Genomic DNA, 15,723 nt, shown 5'->3' on the forward strand with positions numbered 1-15,723 from the left:
CTGTAAGGACATTTTCAAACTTATACATTAAACCCATTTCATTTCAATGTCAGGTATCAACGAAGTTCTCCCTCCCATTATCATGGTTTAAGAACATACTTTTCAGGACTAGAATAACTATTTTTCCTTCCGTTTGGCGTTCGGCTTTGTGTAGAAGCTAGAATCAATGTTACTTTCATTCAGGATTTACTCTTAGACTGTTAGACTTATTAGATATTAGTATTATCATCATGAATAATCTGGGAGTGTAACATTACTTTCAAATTGGGCAAATCGGATAGGAAATTTAAAATGGAAGAATGAAAAACGGTCAACTCGAATTTGTTTATTTGTTATTCACATGACACAGTTTAAATAATTTTTCACAGTAACACACGTCTTTCCATTTACCTCTACGGGGGAATGCACAAGTGAATCACCCAAATTTACAACAAATCGGTGATTAATATCATTTATGGTAACTGACTATTTGCGTTTTATTACAAGATTCTCCTAACTCTCAGGTCCTCGACCGCTGTATATCTGCAAAATCATAATTCACACCGTGTATTCACAAACTCACAAAAAAAATTGTTTGCGATGACAAAGCAATTCGTGAAATTTTGACAGAATATAGACCGTTTTTTAGCTGATCCCAATATTGCTATCTCGGAAACGGTAAAACCTACAAGGTCGGGTCGATTGGACAAAAGTGTCCTATTTTGGGGAACTAGAATAATCTTTTTTCAGATCGAGAATATCAGTGCTTGTTTTTGAAATATTCGCCAAAAACTAGAATTTCCGAATTTCGCTTTATGACTCTACCATCTTCATTTTGAATGATGAACCAATTCGAATTCTATTTTTTTGGCGGATATTTCAAAAATAACCATTGATATTCACTATCTCAAAGAAAATTGTTTTGGTTTCTCGAAATAGAAAACGTTTGTCCAGTTTAACCGACTGCGTAGGTTTTACCGTTTCCGAAATAGCAAGAGAATAAGAATAAGATGAAAAACTGAGATAAGGCACATGTAAAAAAAAAAGAGACAAAAACACAATAAAAGGAGAAAGAAAATAACAAATCATAAAAATAATGTTCCTTCTCCAAAATGTAATTTTTGTTATACTATTCAATCCATACTTACACGAATATTCGATTTGCGAGAATCCTTGCTGACCGATGAGGCCCCGCTTCCACTGTGGACCCGAGGAAACGTTCGTCCTAAGGAACCTCCAAGGACCCTCGACTTGGTCCTTACCCGAACATAGTGCTCTAGTGTGGATCTAGCATAATAGTGCAAAATCAAAACATCGAAACAAGCGGTGCGGTATACACAAGCATTCTATGCTATTTCACAACTATCATTTCATATCAAGTTGATCAAGTCGACGAACACCATAAGACAATGAATTGCTTGATGAAAAATAAGTGCAGTTGTTGATCGCAAGCGGCGTAAGTGACATGGGGTAAATGTTAAAAAAATTGTTTGAGAGATGCACCCAAAAGTAAACTCACAGATATAGTTTCAGAAAATCATAGAGAAAGCTTCACTTACCAATAATGATGAATCACCTCAGTTTGGACCCGAAAATACATAAATGAAAGCTTTTGGAAGATATAGGGCAGGAGGAAGTCTAGGCTCTAAGCAATATTTGGTGTCAAGTGTGGGGTTGAGCAGTATTTGGTGTCAGGTGTGGGGTCTAAGCACTATTTGGTGTCAGGTGTGGGGTCTAAGCACTATTTGGTATCAGATGTGGGGTTGAAAGTTATATATAATCATATGTATTATGGAATATCGAAGAGTTACAACTTACCTTTGGATTGGCACAGTGGGTAGAAATAAGTTTCGATTATGATTGATCATCTAAAAATTCATAAAAGTATTGCTGGATGAAAGTTCGAACATGCAATCGTTTAAAACATTCTCACAGTAAAAATAATATTGTTTTCATTTAAATTAATGGCATGCAAAATGTTGTCAAATTGTGTGAGCATGGCTTTTTCAAGAGAAATTTGACAATATTAGTGAAGATGGACAGAATTGCGTATATGCATTAGGTTGTTAAGTGAAGCAATATGAGTATAAAATGACTGGACTGCTTTCTTGTATTTTATATTTAGTTAAAATCACTGATATTTTTAGCGGGGTAATTATCATTTGTGAGATATTTTGAATATATTCCCTGTCACAACTTATTTCAAAGAACTATCAAATTTAATATGAACAAAGAGGGAATTTTCTGAAATATGAAAAGTATTGTCTTTTATCACATAAACGTTCAGAAAGTCCATGACAGCAGGGCAATCGAGTAGCAGCAAAATAACATAGAATGTTTGTGTATAGTGTGTCATGTGAAATCATAAAAATCAATATTCATATCATTTATTCTTACAATCTATTTATAAATTAAAATAGTTTCTATCCTTTGATTCCATTTATTATCTGAGTAAGTTTGATTTTCTAGCAGAGAAAATTCCAGTTACTGCATACTGATAAATCAATATAGAAAATAATCTTGATTGAAATAGGAACCGAACACAAATACAGCTGAGAATACGTTCTGATTGTTTATCTGTGTTTTATCACCCTAGCTGCTTCTGCTTGCAGTTCTTCCAGTTGACAGAAAATGACGTACCTTGCGGGTAGAATTAAAGCTTCTAGTTCGGCCGTTAGATGTCGTCTAATGATATTTTTACTGGCGGGGATTCCCAAAGCCGTGGCCATCGTATCGCCGTTGAAGGAAGGTTCTAACACCACGAGACCTCCGTGCACGCCGCTATCTGATAAAATGAAAAAAATAAATGGTTTCAATAAAAAAAAAACCTTGAGTGACCTTACTGAGTTACTTCGTAAGAATAAATGTTATCAGAAGTGGGATTATTCACTATTAGGTGTCAGGAGTGGGAGTTCTTGAGAAATCTATAACTGACATTCTAGTCATTACTTCGATCGAACTGTGAATAGGAGAAACATATTAAGACTCACACCCACCAACACGAAAGTGTTTATGACATATGACATATTATATATGCATATGACATATGCTTCTGATTCTAATAAATGCCTTCACTTCTTTATGGTACCTACCTTTCAAATTATCGGCATACTCAGCCAAATCGATACTTCTGGCCCATTTGATGAATCTAGGATTGGTCCAAACTAACGGATCAGCGTCCATAGTTTCACATTGGTGTCTTCTAACAGCAAGGGCCTGAAATATTACATGCATTGAACGCAACGCTAAAATCGACATGGTGGAAAAAATGTTTCGGAAATTTGATATGGCGAAGAAAACATATTTTAGTTGAATGGTTTCTATAGAGACGTTCAGAAACTTGATATGGCGAAGAAAACATATTTCAGTCGAACGGTTTCTATGGAAGCGTATGGTTTTCATATTTGTTAAACGATCAATAATATTCCTACCTGTCTGTCATATTTCATTATGCGCAACAAGTGGATACCGTGAACGATGGATGCCTGATGGAATTTTCTGGTGACGCCCAAATATTTTTCTAGTTCTTTCTTGCTGAGATGCTCCAGCATTCTGGCATCAACCATATTTACAGCAAAATTTTCAGAATACTGAAACAAGGAGTGAATGTTTGTGATAACTTATATTCTTTGGAAGACATTCATTGTTGAAACTATTCCTGGTAATGACATACTCACCTGGGACAATCCCAAATCCGGCAGCCACTCACTAGAAACCCAAGTGTGTCCGAGTTGTGCTATGCAAGGATACCTCACGAGGGCCGGATTTCTATGTTCCTCGATAGCTAATCGGATCTTCTTCCGGTGCATAGGATGCGCGATCCCCAGACCGCATTCCAGCTCCAGATCACTCAGCTCCAAGAGCACCTGACCATGCAAAGGACCAATCTATAAGATTTTTACATACAATCACCTTCTTTCCAGTGGAATTTCCCCCAAGGTTTAAAGAGATTCGGAAAACCGGATGAGAATATTGCAAAAGCTTTCACGAAGGGAACTTATCATCGACATGGCGACATCATTCTCTTCCAGGCTCCCTTTGAATGCTATATTGAATATTTAGGAGTCTACTTCATCCTATTGATATCTGGAGTGATCAATACTTTCTATCTAGATAAGTACTTTTCAAAATGAGGATCATATCCCTAGGGGTTGGTTGGAGGAATTCGTAAAATAATTTGGAAACCATAAAATGTGTAATGATTCGAAAAATAAATTTGCTAAAAACATGAACAAAACATAGCATCTCAACATGCAAAAACATAATCAATTAAAATGCTTTTCGAACATATGCTCTGTTTTGGGTCACAAACAGTGATAAAATAGTCAGTTTCCCGTATTATTTCAGTGCTCTGGAGTCACATAACTCGATATCTTTGTTTTAAGCCTTTGTTAAACACTGCAGCATCATGGGTGTATCTGTATCTGTAGAGTAGGGAGGGTGAGCGTAGGCCCGTAGGCCACATGTTACCCATTATACATCCTCCCAAGGAGTTGTCCTCCTGGGTCATCGTCCATCCTGTCCTTTCCAGGAAGGTGGACAGGTCTCTGGAAGACATCTCCTTTATATCAGCAGGTGTAGGCCAAGACTCGCCGAACACACACTCTCTTATTGACGATAATTCTGGAAATTCATAGGGCATACCTGACAGTTTCATCTTCCTATTCACACATCCTGCATAGAGGTTACACTAGTTATCTTATTTCATTCAGATTTATGGGCCTATGGCCCCTTATCCTTTCGGCTGTCTGAGTTTCTCTTGAGTTCCTGGGGCGGGGCGGCAGGGGATTGCATGGTCCTCTGTCGGCTTCTTTTGGCTCTTGGCCCTGTGTATGGAAGTCGCAGCGTACTTCTTTAGCCTTGCGGCCGTTTAGGCACTATTTCTTGTTTTATTTTCCGGCAAGCATGGATTGCAGTACCGGGAACTTCACTAGAAGCGCCTGCAACTGCCCTAAGCCCGTTGGGAAACCTTCGGGAGGGCTGCAGGCGTTCTCTGACGATAAGACGGCCCTCGCGTACGAGACGTCGCTCCTAATTGTGTTTCTTCCGACAGGCCTTGGGTTTGTGGTCTGTCTGTTTTCGTTCGGCCTATCTGAGGCCCTTTTATTTTCATGGGTTCTGGGCACCCATGGAAGCTCGCTGGGTGTTCTCCCTTGCAGTTAAAGCATCGCAAGGGCGAGTTTTTAGGCATTTTGCATTCCTTGGTCATGTGCCGTCCGGCACATCTGACGCAAGCTGGAACTGCTTTATAGTTGATTTGCTTGTGACCGAACTTTTGGCATCTGTAACATTGCCCTGCTCGGTTTCTCGGCTTTTGTGTTTCGGCGCTTACACGCACGTTTTGAATTTCGGTGTTCTCATATATTTTGTTTTGGCTCCTTGGGACCAAAACAAGCACGAACGGGATCGGTACCTTGTTAGCTTTACTCAGGCGGGCTACGGAAAGGATCTCAAATCCTTTGCCCTGGAGTTCGGTCTTGATGTCATCACACTCTATGGACTCCGGGATCCCGCGAAAAACTACTCTGTGTGGTTTTTCGCTTTTCATTGTATAGGTGTGGTAGGGTATTTTCTCTTGATCGAGGATCCGAGTAATTCTCCTATAATCATCTGTATTTTTAAGATGGACTTTAATTCCATCTGTTGTGTTCACCACTCGCAGTATGGAGATGTTTTGCGCAGCAGCAATCGTGTTGAATGCTTTCCACTATTCTTTTGCGCGGATGGTTATAGGTGGAGACTTACTTATCCGCTTTTTTGTGTGTTTCTGCCCGGTCATTTTTTGGGGCGTCTGTTATTAGTTCTTCTTCGCCTACTTCCATTGAGTCACGTGGCGGCACTTCTGTTTCCTCTGTATTTGCCGACTCAGTTTTCTGAGTGGGCTTTTGAATTTGATCTTCCAGTGCCACGCCCGGCTTTTGTGAAAAACCCGGGAAAAACCGGGTTTTAACTGTTTGATTTGTTGAGCCGTTTCTGCCTCTTTTTTCCTTTTTTGGTACCTTTGCCGCTTGGCTTTCTTCGCCCGATATAATATCGTCGCTGTCCAGGTCTCTGATGTCAGAGTCGGAGTCGATAAGACGATGAATTAGAGGTTTTTTGTTTCCCAAATTCAAGTCCATTCTCTTTGCAAAGAATTTATATGCTTCCACTTGTTCGGTACTACTTATTTCATAGTATTCTATAATAGTTGATATTATAGCCAGACCTGCTTCTTTTGGCTTTTTACGAAATTTCGTAAAATTGAAAATCGTTTCTATAACTTGTTCCATCTAGAAAGATAGATGCTACACTTCGAAATTAGCACAACGAAAATTAGTCAACTTGTCAACTTGACAGCTGTCTGACATGTCCCTGCATAGAGGTGTGTCCAATAGGAGGTGGAGGTGTTCATCATGGGCGTATTACGTTTTCCTTCCATCGTTACTCCATCAGTCTTACTCCCTGAACTAGTTTGTGCAGATTTTGTCATATTCTTGTGAACATAATTTAATTGCCTTCTGATGATCTATCCTTGTTCTACAGAGATATTCTCTGAATGAACATAATTATGAGAATATTCCTACTCTGTTGAAGGAGGTCTTCAGTTCTTTTCTCAAATGATCCCTTCATAAAAATTATCTGTGTATATTCCCAAGTGTGTTTTAGCGCCACTCTTTATGTTTGTTATTGACACATTTCCAGTTCTGGTCCCAGATTAGAGATTTTTGTACACACAGATCTGACGAAGTCCCATGTATAGTGCTGACCATCTGCGTCAAACACATTTATCAGCTTGGCACTGACTAACTCGACACTAAGAAGAGTCAATCTGTTTCTACTTGCCAGTTACTCTTCTTCATGGTATTCTCAGACTTGTTAATTATTATTTTTGGGTTTTTTAATGTTTCTGTGAGAATAATAGTCTACTCATGTCATGAGACTCAAAATCGATATTTCTCGCGGACACAATTCCACCTGGAAGATAGATGTGAATTGGGCCAGCAGATAGCTGTAATGTCCAGCGTCCCATGTTCGTTCTCGTGGTAGGTGTTTCCCAAAAATGTTTTCGTAATGACACTTTTGACGATTTGTGACTCAACCTTCGAAGTTTTTGTAGAAAACTGAAAACTGCTGAGTTGAACTTCGCCTTTTGTTATATTAGCAACTAGCTCTGTAATTTATCTGAATATTTGTATGTAACTACAGCTGGGAAACAATGAAGAAGATTATTATTATTATCTTCGAGACTTTTTTTCCACATGATACATGATCTATTTTTACTTTTCACGTTATTACAAGAACTGAAAGGAGTTCAAATGCTTGTTTCATTTTTGACTACAAGACCGTAGTATCATAAGTTTAACACCAACATTGTCTGATTTCAGTCCCCATGACATTCTATAGATACATCTGGCTAGGAACAGAGCGCTACCTCTGCTTTCCTTTCGAGCCTGTCTGAATGTTAGTTTTAGGTCAGTCTGGATTCCAAAGTCACTCGCAGATATTCAACCTCTTTCAACAAGTGTATCTCTTCAGTCCTGAGTTTCAGGTCAGGCCATATACGGTGATGCAAAACTGAAGCATGCAATCGTCGTACGAATTTTATTTCCAGAACAAAGTGCAAAATGGGTCAAACAATACCCAAACAGGTTCAAGTTGATTTTTCACAAAATGGAGATACAACCTTCGTGATTAGCCGAGCAGCCTGTAAAAGAGTTGTTCCTTAGGGAATGAATTCCCTAGCAAGCAAAATCCCTAATCGATACTTGAGAAACAAAGAAAATTAGAGCTGCCAACATTCCAACTCAAATTCTAATAATTCTACTGTCAGGTACACATCTACAGTCAAATGAATGACTAACCTAAAGTGACGGTCAACGTCGCAAATTACTATAAATGGAAAACATACTCACCTTCCCACTTTTGATATTCTCGGCACATCTAGAACCATATTGCGCCATTCCCAAAGCTATTTCCAACCATGCTAATACTGTTGAAGCTCTCCAGCGTTCCATAGGAATGCTATTAGCCTCCCTCAGTAGCCTCAGTTTTTCTGCGTAACCTTCTTCAGTTAGAGGAGACCAACTTCGATACTGATCGTAACTTTCCGCTGAAAAACAACGTTAATAACTATATGGAAAACCTCATTGGAATGGAAGTGATAATTATCACGAAAATATTAAAAAACAAACCTTGCAAAGAATTCTAAAAAATATACTGTAATTTTTTTGTACAAAACCTTAGTTAATTCTAGATAAAATTATATATTGAAAGATCTGACTCTAGATTTGATAAAAGTGTAATTTCCCTTGAAACGTGAAAAAGCTCCCAGAAATGTGTATTTTCAACAATTAATAAACACAGCCATCATTCTACTTCGAAAAACTGGTGCAAGATGCCAGTAAAACTGGCTGCATATTGTACATGAGAAAAAGTTGGAAGTGTAATAACTGCCATTGCGATAGTCAACGTAAAATATTATTTTATTCATAAATATGGAGGTCGATCACACGGTTCTTTGGTGTCGATATTTTCCCAGATGAAAAAGCATTCGAACTACTGTATGACTGTCTGACGTTTGAGCGTCGTTGTAGTCATGTACAAGTTGGGCTAGACTAAACAAATGTATATATTACATCCCGCCGATGAGCTTACGCTTGGAAAAGTTAAAAACGCTGGGATGAGGTTTTTGTGGCTAGCGTTGCTGAAACGAGATCTTGGGAGTTTTTTTGGGAGACACGAAAAATCGGTCACCAAAGCCCGTCGAGACGAGATCGCGGGTCTCATCCCTCTGCCTTCGAGGCTGAGGAAGGTGGCCCTAATAGGAGAGTTATTTTGTTTCTATGCGCGTGGTGTGAAATTTAAGAAAAATCAGTAGTGAAATCGTAAACCGGTGATGGGTACAGGGAAGTTGAAAGTAAAAGTGTTGGTGTTGAAGACACACGGGTCAACGGAACCTATGGTTGACCATGAACCATCAAAGAGGTTTATATGAGTGTTTGTTTTTTTTTACTAACCAGTTAATATTTAGAGAGCGTTCACATATTATTTTCTCTGAGTTCACTTCCTATTTTCAAAGAAGTTATATATTGCTGGGTTCCTAGTGCGGGATGTTTAGCTGGAGTTCACATTACAATTACAAAAATAACGCAAATTTAAGGTTATACACCCCTCTCCCTAAAGTAAAAGTAAAACTGAAAGTATTTTGTACTGCGTTGGAGAGTTTGTAGTTGTTTAACAGGTTGAATTAATAGTGAATAGTACAGTCAAATTGGCGGCGAATTATTTGTTCTACTTTTTTTATTTTATATATTTTACACGTTGTTTTTTTTCATTTCGTCCATGGAGTCGTTGTTTTACAAATTATACTTTAAACTTGAAACCTTGGACTTTCATTTTCTCTTGGATTGAGTAAGTAAGATCCTAGTAGAGTAAGATGACGTTAAGAGAACAAAAACAAATTAGAGACTTTTTGTCAATCTATCGAGAAGAGAAATAGTAAGTGAAAATGATTTCAACTAAGAATCAAATTTAGTTCTGGAACCACATAATGAGAGAGAATATAAGTAGGTATACCAAAATACCAGATTTCAAAACGACCAGCCTTCGTGCAATCGGCACGAACCCTACAGCCTTTTTGGAATTGCCTTACATTCGAATTTCGATATGGAGAAATCTGCATCTGGTGACAACAGCTGGCAAATTCTATTTAAAAAAAACAAACACGGTAATAGCAAGGATTGATAGACAGTTAAGTATTATTTCAATGGTGACACATATATATATATATATATATATATATATATATATATATATATATAAACCCGAAGATGTTATAGTGATGAATATTACTGGAGTTTTTTCTTTCCCAACACCAAATCGTTATTTTTACACCTCGACACGTGTTTCTATCACCAAGTGATCATCTTCAAGAGGAAGATAAAATTAATAACTACTCAAAACTAAAGCTACTTATACTAATCAGGTACATCATACAGGTAGGTAATCAGTAATACCACCCATACAAGTGTACCACCCTAAATTAATTTTACAATTGGCCTTTCTATTATTTACAATATGTCCTTATGTATGTTTAAATGTTACAGCTATATATAGAACAATTTTCAGCTATATAAAATTAGTTTCACAATATTGCCTATCTAAATATATTTACAATGTGTCTTTCTGTAGTAATCAGTAAACCCAACAATATTATTTCAACAAGCTATATAGTATGCTATTTGGTATTGGTCCGTTGTCGTTATTCATAATATTATTATGTTTACTTATTTCCACACTCTCATAGGCATCTAGTTGCCTGTTGTTATTAACTTGTCTAACTAATCTTAAAGAACTGAAGTCTATGGAATGGTTTTGTTGCTAAATATGATGGGCGACTGCTGATTTTTCAGGTCTTCCATATTTTAAGTGTGCTATGTGTTCCTTATATCTCACTTTAATAGATCTTTTTGTCTGTCCATAATATTTTGCATCGCAGTCCTTACATTCAATTTCGTAAATTCCAGACTTTTCCGAATTCTTGACTTTGTCTTTTGGACTTCCCAAAAGGTTCTGCAGTGTATGACTTGTTTTAAAAACCACCTTCATACCTAGTTCCTTGAAACTCTTTTCAAAGTTCTTCGTATATTGGTGGTATGGAACTGAGATGTATTTATCTTGGTTTTTGTCCTTTCTGAAAGTCGAGATTTTGTTCATTCTTAACCTAAACTTCTTCCTCCTAATTATGTCATCTACAATACCCCTCGAGAAACCGTTAGTGGCTGCTATTTCCTGTATTGTACGTTTTTCTTTTGTGAACCTATCATATGTTAGAGGGAAAGTCAAAAGACGATGCACCAAAAAATTCAACCCAGCACGTTTGTGCTGTCCACAGTGATGAGAACTGTCAGGAATATACCTGTACGTGCTTGTTTCTTTTCTAAATATATCGTATTCTAACCCTCCATCTTTGCTCCTCCTTACCAAAACGTCAAGAAATGGTAGTTACACCTCGACACGTGAGGTGTAACTACCACGTGTCGAGGTGTAAAAATAACGATTTGATGTTGGGAAAAAACTCCAGTAATATTCATTACTACACCAAAGGTTCCAAACAGTATATCACAAGTATGTTATACTGATGACAGCTAACTGATATTTCATGAGGATTTCACGGTTAAGAAATCTAATTCAACAATTCAGACCTTTCTAATTTTTGTACGTTATTACACTGTTAACAGAATAGGATCTACCGTAGTTATTACAGCAGGTTAGAGCATGCCTACTTTTCGTTCTGTAGACAATCAGAAAATATTGGAGAGCTACAACCTGAAGTAAATAATCAACTCACTTGTTTCATGCAATGAATTCGACTTGTTTCTGTGTCTCGATCGGGCAAAAACTCTTGATATACTACCCCAGGTACCACCCCGCCCGCTAGATGGCCTCATCGATTGTTTGCTTCTTCTATTAACTGTTATTGGTTCTGGCTCCATGGGAGAACTCAGTTGTTCCACAGACCTGAAAAATTATCGGAGACATGAAAATGTTTGAAAATGTATGGATTTAGGTAGGTTATTTCTCAAAACTGATGTTTCGGTTTCCTTGACATTTCACCGGTGCAAGAGACTGGCATCTGTTTCTGTAGAGTGGGGAGGGTGGCCCATTGTACATCCTCCCGAGGAGTTGTCCTCCTAGGTCATCGTCCATCATGTCCTTTTCAGGAAGGTGGACAGGTCACTAAGAGACATCTCCTTCATATCGGCAGGGGTAGGCCAAGACTCGCCAAACGCACACTCTCTTATTGACGATAACACTGGACACTCGCATAGGTAGGTAGGTAGGTCTAAAGTGAGTGGGTCTATTCGACCCTCCACCGTAACCCATAAGGGTTTATTGTGGCTCACACCTATTTACACTCGGCCAAATAAACCCAGCTTCTTAACGAAGCCGATTAGTTTGTATGGTGAGTGGTCTTTCAGGTCAGATGGTGAGAGTACGGATCTACCGAACTCAAAGAACCTGATTCGGTCCCCAGCGGGGCAGGCACAAAGTATATGCTCTGCAATTTCATCGTTTTCCAGACAGAGGCGACACACACTGTCTTCCGACAGTCCAAGTCTCTGCATGTGATGATTCAAATGACAGTGACCTGTAAGAAGGCCTGTTAGACATCGTAGTTCATCCCTACTGTAGTTCAACAACTGTTTGGAATCAAGCTTCGAAGGGTGAATAAACGCCTTGAAGTGAGCCAATCCAGGAAGATTCTGCTAGAAGTCCATAACTCTTCTTGCCATCCAGGTGTTAAGTGTTTGTTTGGCAAAGCCCAAAGCGATGCCAATGACAGGTTCTGGTCCAATGAAGCCGCCTGCAGCACCCTCCTTTGCAAGAGAGTCAGCAGCTTCATTGTCTTCCAGGCCAGTATAGCCAGAAATCCAGACCAGAGACAATCTGTTTAGTCTTCCTATCGGGGAGAGTCTTTTTTGGCAGTTTGCTACCAATTTAGACGTTGCTCGGAGCTTCAGAGCAAGATTTTCCAACGCCGCTTGACTGTCCGAGAATATTTTTATTGACTTGTTAGTGAGGTTGGATTTAATCAATCTCTCCGCACACAATTCAATAGCGTAAATTTTCGCTTGAAACACAGTCGCATAAGTTCCTAGGCAAGTAGATAACTCTGTCCTGGGTCTGCGACTGAAAACACCTGCACCAGAACCAGAAGGTGTTTTTGATTCATCTGTGAACCAACAACTATCTGCTCTTAATATTTCCTTCTCCCGCAGGATCCAGTCCTATCTACTCGGGATTAGTACTTTATAAGACAGTTCGTAGTTGACAGTTGGAGGCATAAAGTCAGATGTCATTTCCAAAATGCTGTGACTTTCAATGTCAACCAACAGTCTGTTGCACTCTGCATTGAATTGGTTTGTGCAGTTGGCACTGTGCACAAGTCTGTATGCAGTCCATCTAGCATCTCTTTCCAGAAAAATATGGAGAGGAGGTAGATCTAGAAGGATCTCCATGGCCGCTGACGGTTTGGTACTGATGGCACCACTGATAGCCAGGCAAGCTTGTCTCTGTAAGCTAAAGAGCTTCGCTTGTGCCGTTTTCTATAAAGCCTTCTGAAAGCCTCCTAAAATTCTTAGTCCAGCCGCTTCCTTGGCTAAAGAGTCGGCAATGCGATTATCTTTACTCCTGTCATGCCCTTCAACACACCTCAGGATAATGTTATTATTTATCGAGGACTTGGCTAAATCTTGGTGGCACTCTAGTACTAGCCCTGAGGTAACACGTTGTATATTCAAGGCTAATAGGGCTTGTCTACTGGCATATTCAGAGATCCACGTTATCGCTTCCAAGATTGGAGGTATACTGGCGCGCTTTTGGACGTAGTGGCATGAAATGCCAATCGAATAATTTCGAAAATAACCTAATTTTCGATTATTTCAAATGAATATTTGATGTTCATCGTGAGTTGGCATCTCTTAAAATATTGTCAGCTTCTGATTAACGATTTGAGTATATCTGCCCCACGCATTTGTAGACAAAGCCTCGGAAGATGCTTTCGACCAATCAGCGAAGAGAAGGCTGCTATTTCACTGCGATTTCACTGCGCGAGAGAAAACACACAAATTAACAGACGTCAAACGAGTCCAATCCGTGGTTAACAAACAGCTCACATTCCTAGATGAGCCTCCCTCAACCACCCCAGACAAATAGACGCACGAATAGACAAAATACAAAAACCAGACGAATCGACTTACCTCCACTCCCGCCCTACCTAATGACACTAATCAAAAACAAACGCAAACTATACAGAAACTACGTACGGACCAGACACCCCACACAAAAGACCGAATGGAACAGACTTAACACACGCAAACGTCTCATCAATCAATTCATACAGAAAAGGTGGAGGGGGAAGATTAGTAAAGTAGACTATAGGGACGGAACAGAATTCTGGAACAAGAAAAAAGGGATAACCAGACAAAAAACAGTAAACTGAGAGTCACCTAGTGATTGACGGAAACATCATTTCCAAGCCAACGGAAAATGCAGCAACCTTCGCGAAGACCTGAGACTCACGTATAAACTAATAACTAATGTACACTTTGATAACCGACACTTGAAAAACACACAACAATAAGTAATTGCACACCTAGGCAGACATCTCGGACAATCCAAACTATCCCCCAATATCCCCATTCAGCCAATAAAGCCATCCACCAGCCGCCTGGAAACAGACAAACACTCACAACTCCACGAAACCCGAAACTCGGCAAACTACTAGAATGACTAATGATAAACAGACCTAACAACTTCTCACACGGAAACAACATAATCCCCCTACACTAATATGGAGTTAGGCCGGAATACTCCACCCAAGACGCCCTCGTCAGACTCCACACCCATATAACCCAAAACCTAAAATCCTTCGGCACAGTTGAAATTCTCCTAGACGTACAAAAAGCCTTGGACAAGGTTTGGCACGCGGGCCTGAACTGGAAACTCATCCAAATACACCATCTATCACAATTGAACCCAGGTTTGTGTTTAATAAACCCTACAAAATACAAATCAAGCAGCACTCAGAGTCAGATGTTACAAATGCAATACGGATTTATACAGATGGCTCAAAAACCAAAGAAGGCTCAGGATGTGGAGTGTACTCCAGATCACTAAGCCTAAGGATTAAGTGGGGAATGGGAAGAAATACCAGCGTGGTCCAAACAGAACTGGCTGGTATCTCAATCGCCACAAAAGAAATAACCAAGAAAAGAATTTCTGGCAAAAACATTACAATCTGCACTGATAGCAGACAAGCACTATTAGCCTTGAACAGACACCGTGTTACTTCAGGGCTAGCACTAGAGTGTCACCAAGATTTAGCCAAAGTCTCGGTAGATAATAACATTATCCTGAGGTGGGTTAAAGGGCACGACAGGAGTAAAGGTAATCGCATTGCCGACTCTTTAGCGAAGGAAGCGGCTGGACTAAGAATTTTAGGACCAAGTGGCACCCACAGCCTGATGACTTCGACAATTGCGGAACTAGTCAAAAGTTACACCCATGCTCAATCTCTAAAGAGATGGGATGGAATCAAAGGATGTAATCTTGCCAGGATCACCTTGGGCGACCCTGGGAAGCTGGCGTCGAAGAAATATCTGGCAATGACCAGGAAAAATCTACGCCTTACAGTTGGATTTCTGACTGGCCACTGTCAGCTAAGGAAACACCTACATAATATGGGGCTAGTGGACACACCTCTATGCAGGATGTGTGAACAGGAAGATGAGACTGTCAGGCATGTCCTGTGAGAGTGCCCGGAGTTATCGTCAATAAGAGAGTGTGTGTTCGGCGAGTCTTGGCCTACACCTGCCGATATAAAGGAGATGTCTCCCAGTGACCTGTCCACCTTCCTGGAAAGGACAGGATGGACGACGACCTAGGAGGACAACTCCTCGGGAGGATGTACAATGGGTCACATGTGGCCTAAGTGCGTGGGCTTACACTCACCCTCCCTACTCTACAGATACAGATACACCATCTATCACACTTCATCAGATTACTTGCCTCCTACCTGGCCAACCGACGAATCTGCATTAAAGCTGGAGTTCCACTCGGCTCTATCCGAACCCCTTCCCTATTCCTAATGTACGTGCATGACGTCCCAACCACCCAAAAAATCCTACAATATACAGATGACACAATGCTATACACTTTCACTCGTATTACCCGAATCCTACAAACTTGATCCCAAACAAT

General features: G+C 39.7%; 1 protein-coding gene across 3 annotated transcripts in view; it reads right to left on the reverse strand.

Annotated features, from left to right (window-relative positions):
• Window positions 1–310: 310 nt before the first annotated feature.
• The window catches only part of Liprin-gamma (liprin protein kazrin), a 67,118-nt gene continuing 51,705 nt past the window's right edge, over window positions 311–15,723 (reverse strand). For 2 of the 3 annotated variants that reach the window (XM_023159774.2, XM_074181656.1), the window contains exons 9-16: window positions 11,309–11,478; window positions 7,872–8,068; window positions 3,657–3,866; window positions 3,411–3,569; window positions 3,072–3,195; window positions 2,620–2,764; window positions 1,128–1,266; window positions 311–522 (exon numbers count right to left, since the gene is read on the reverse strand). In XM_023159774.2, coding sequence (XP_023015542.2) covers window positions 493–522; window positions 1,128–1,266; window positions 2,620–2,764; window positions 3,072–3,195; window positions 3,411–3,569; window positions 3,657–3,866; window positions 7,872–8,068; window positions 11,309–11,478 — 1,174 coding nt within the window. In that variant the 3' untranslated portion in view covers window positions 311–492. The remainder of the gene's footprint in view (window positions 523–1,127; window positions 1,267–2,619; window positions 2,765–3,071; window positions 3,196–3,410; window positions 3,570–3,656; window positions 3,867–7,871; window positions 8,069–11,308; window positions 11,479–15,723) is intronic. The other variant, XM_023159775.2, reaches the window with a different exon arrangement.

The sequence above is a fragment of the Leptinotarsa decemlineata genome, unplaced genomic scaffold (assembly GCF_025532065.1).
Source record: "Leptinotarsa decemlineata unplaced genomic scaffold, Ldec_3_MD MMD2_P_RNA_scaffold_2, whole genome shotgun sequence".
Classification (NCBI taxonomy): Eukaryota; Metazoa; Arthropoda; class Insecta; order Coleoptera; family Chrysomelidae; genus Leptinotarsa; species Leptinotarsa decemlineata.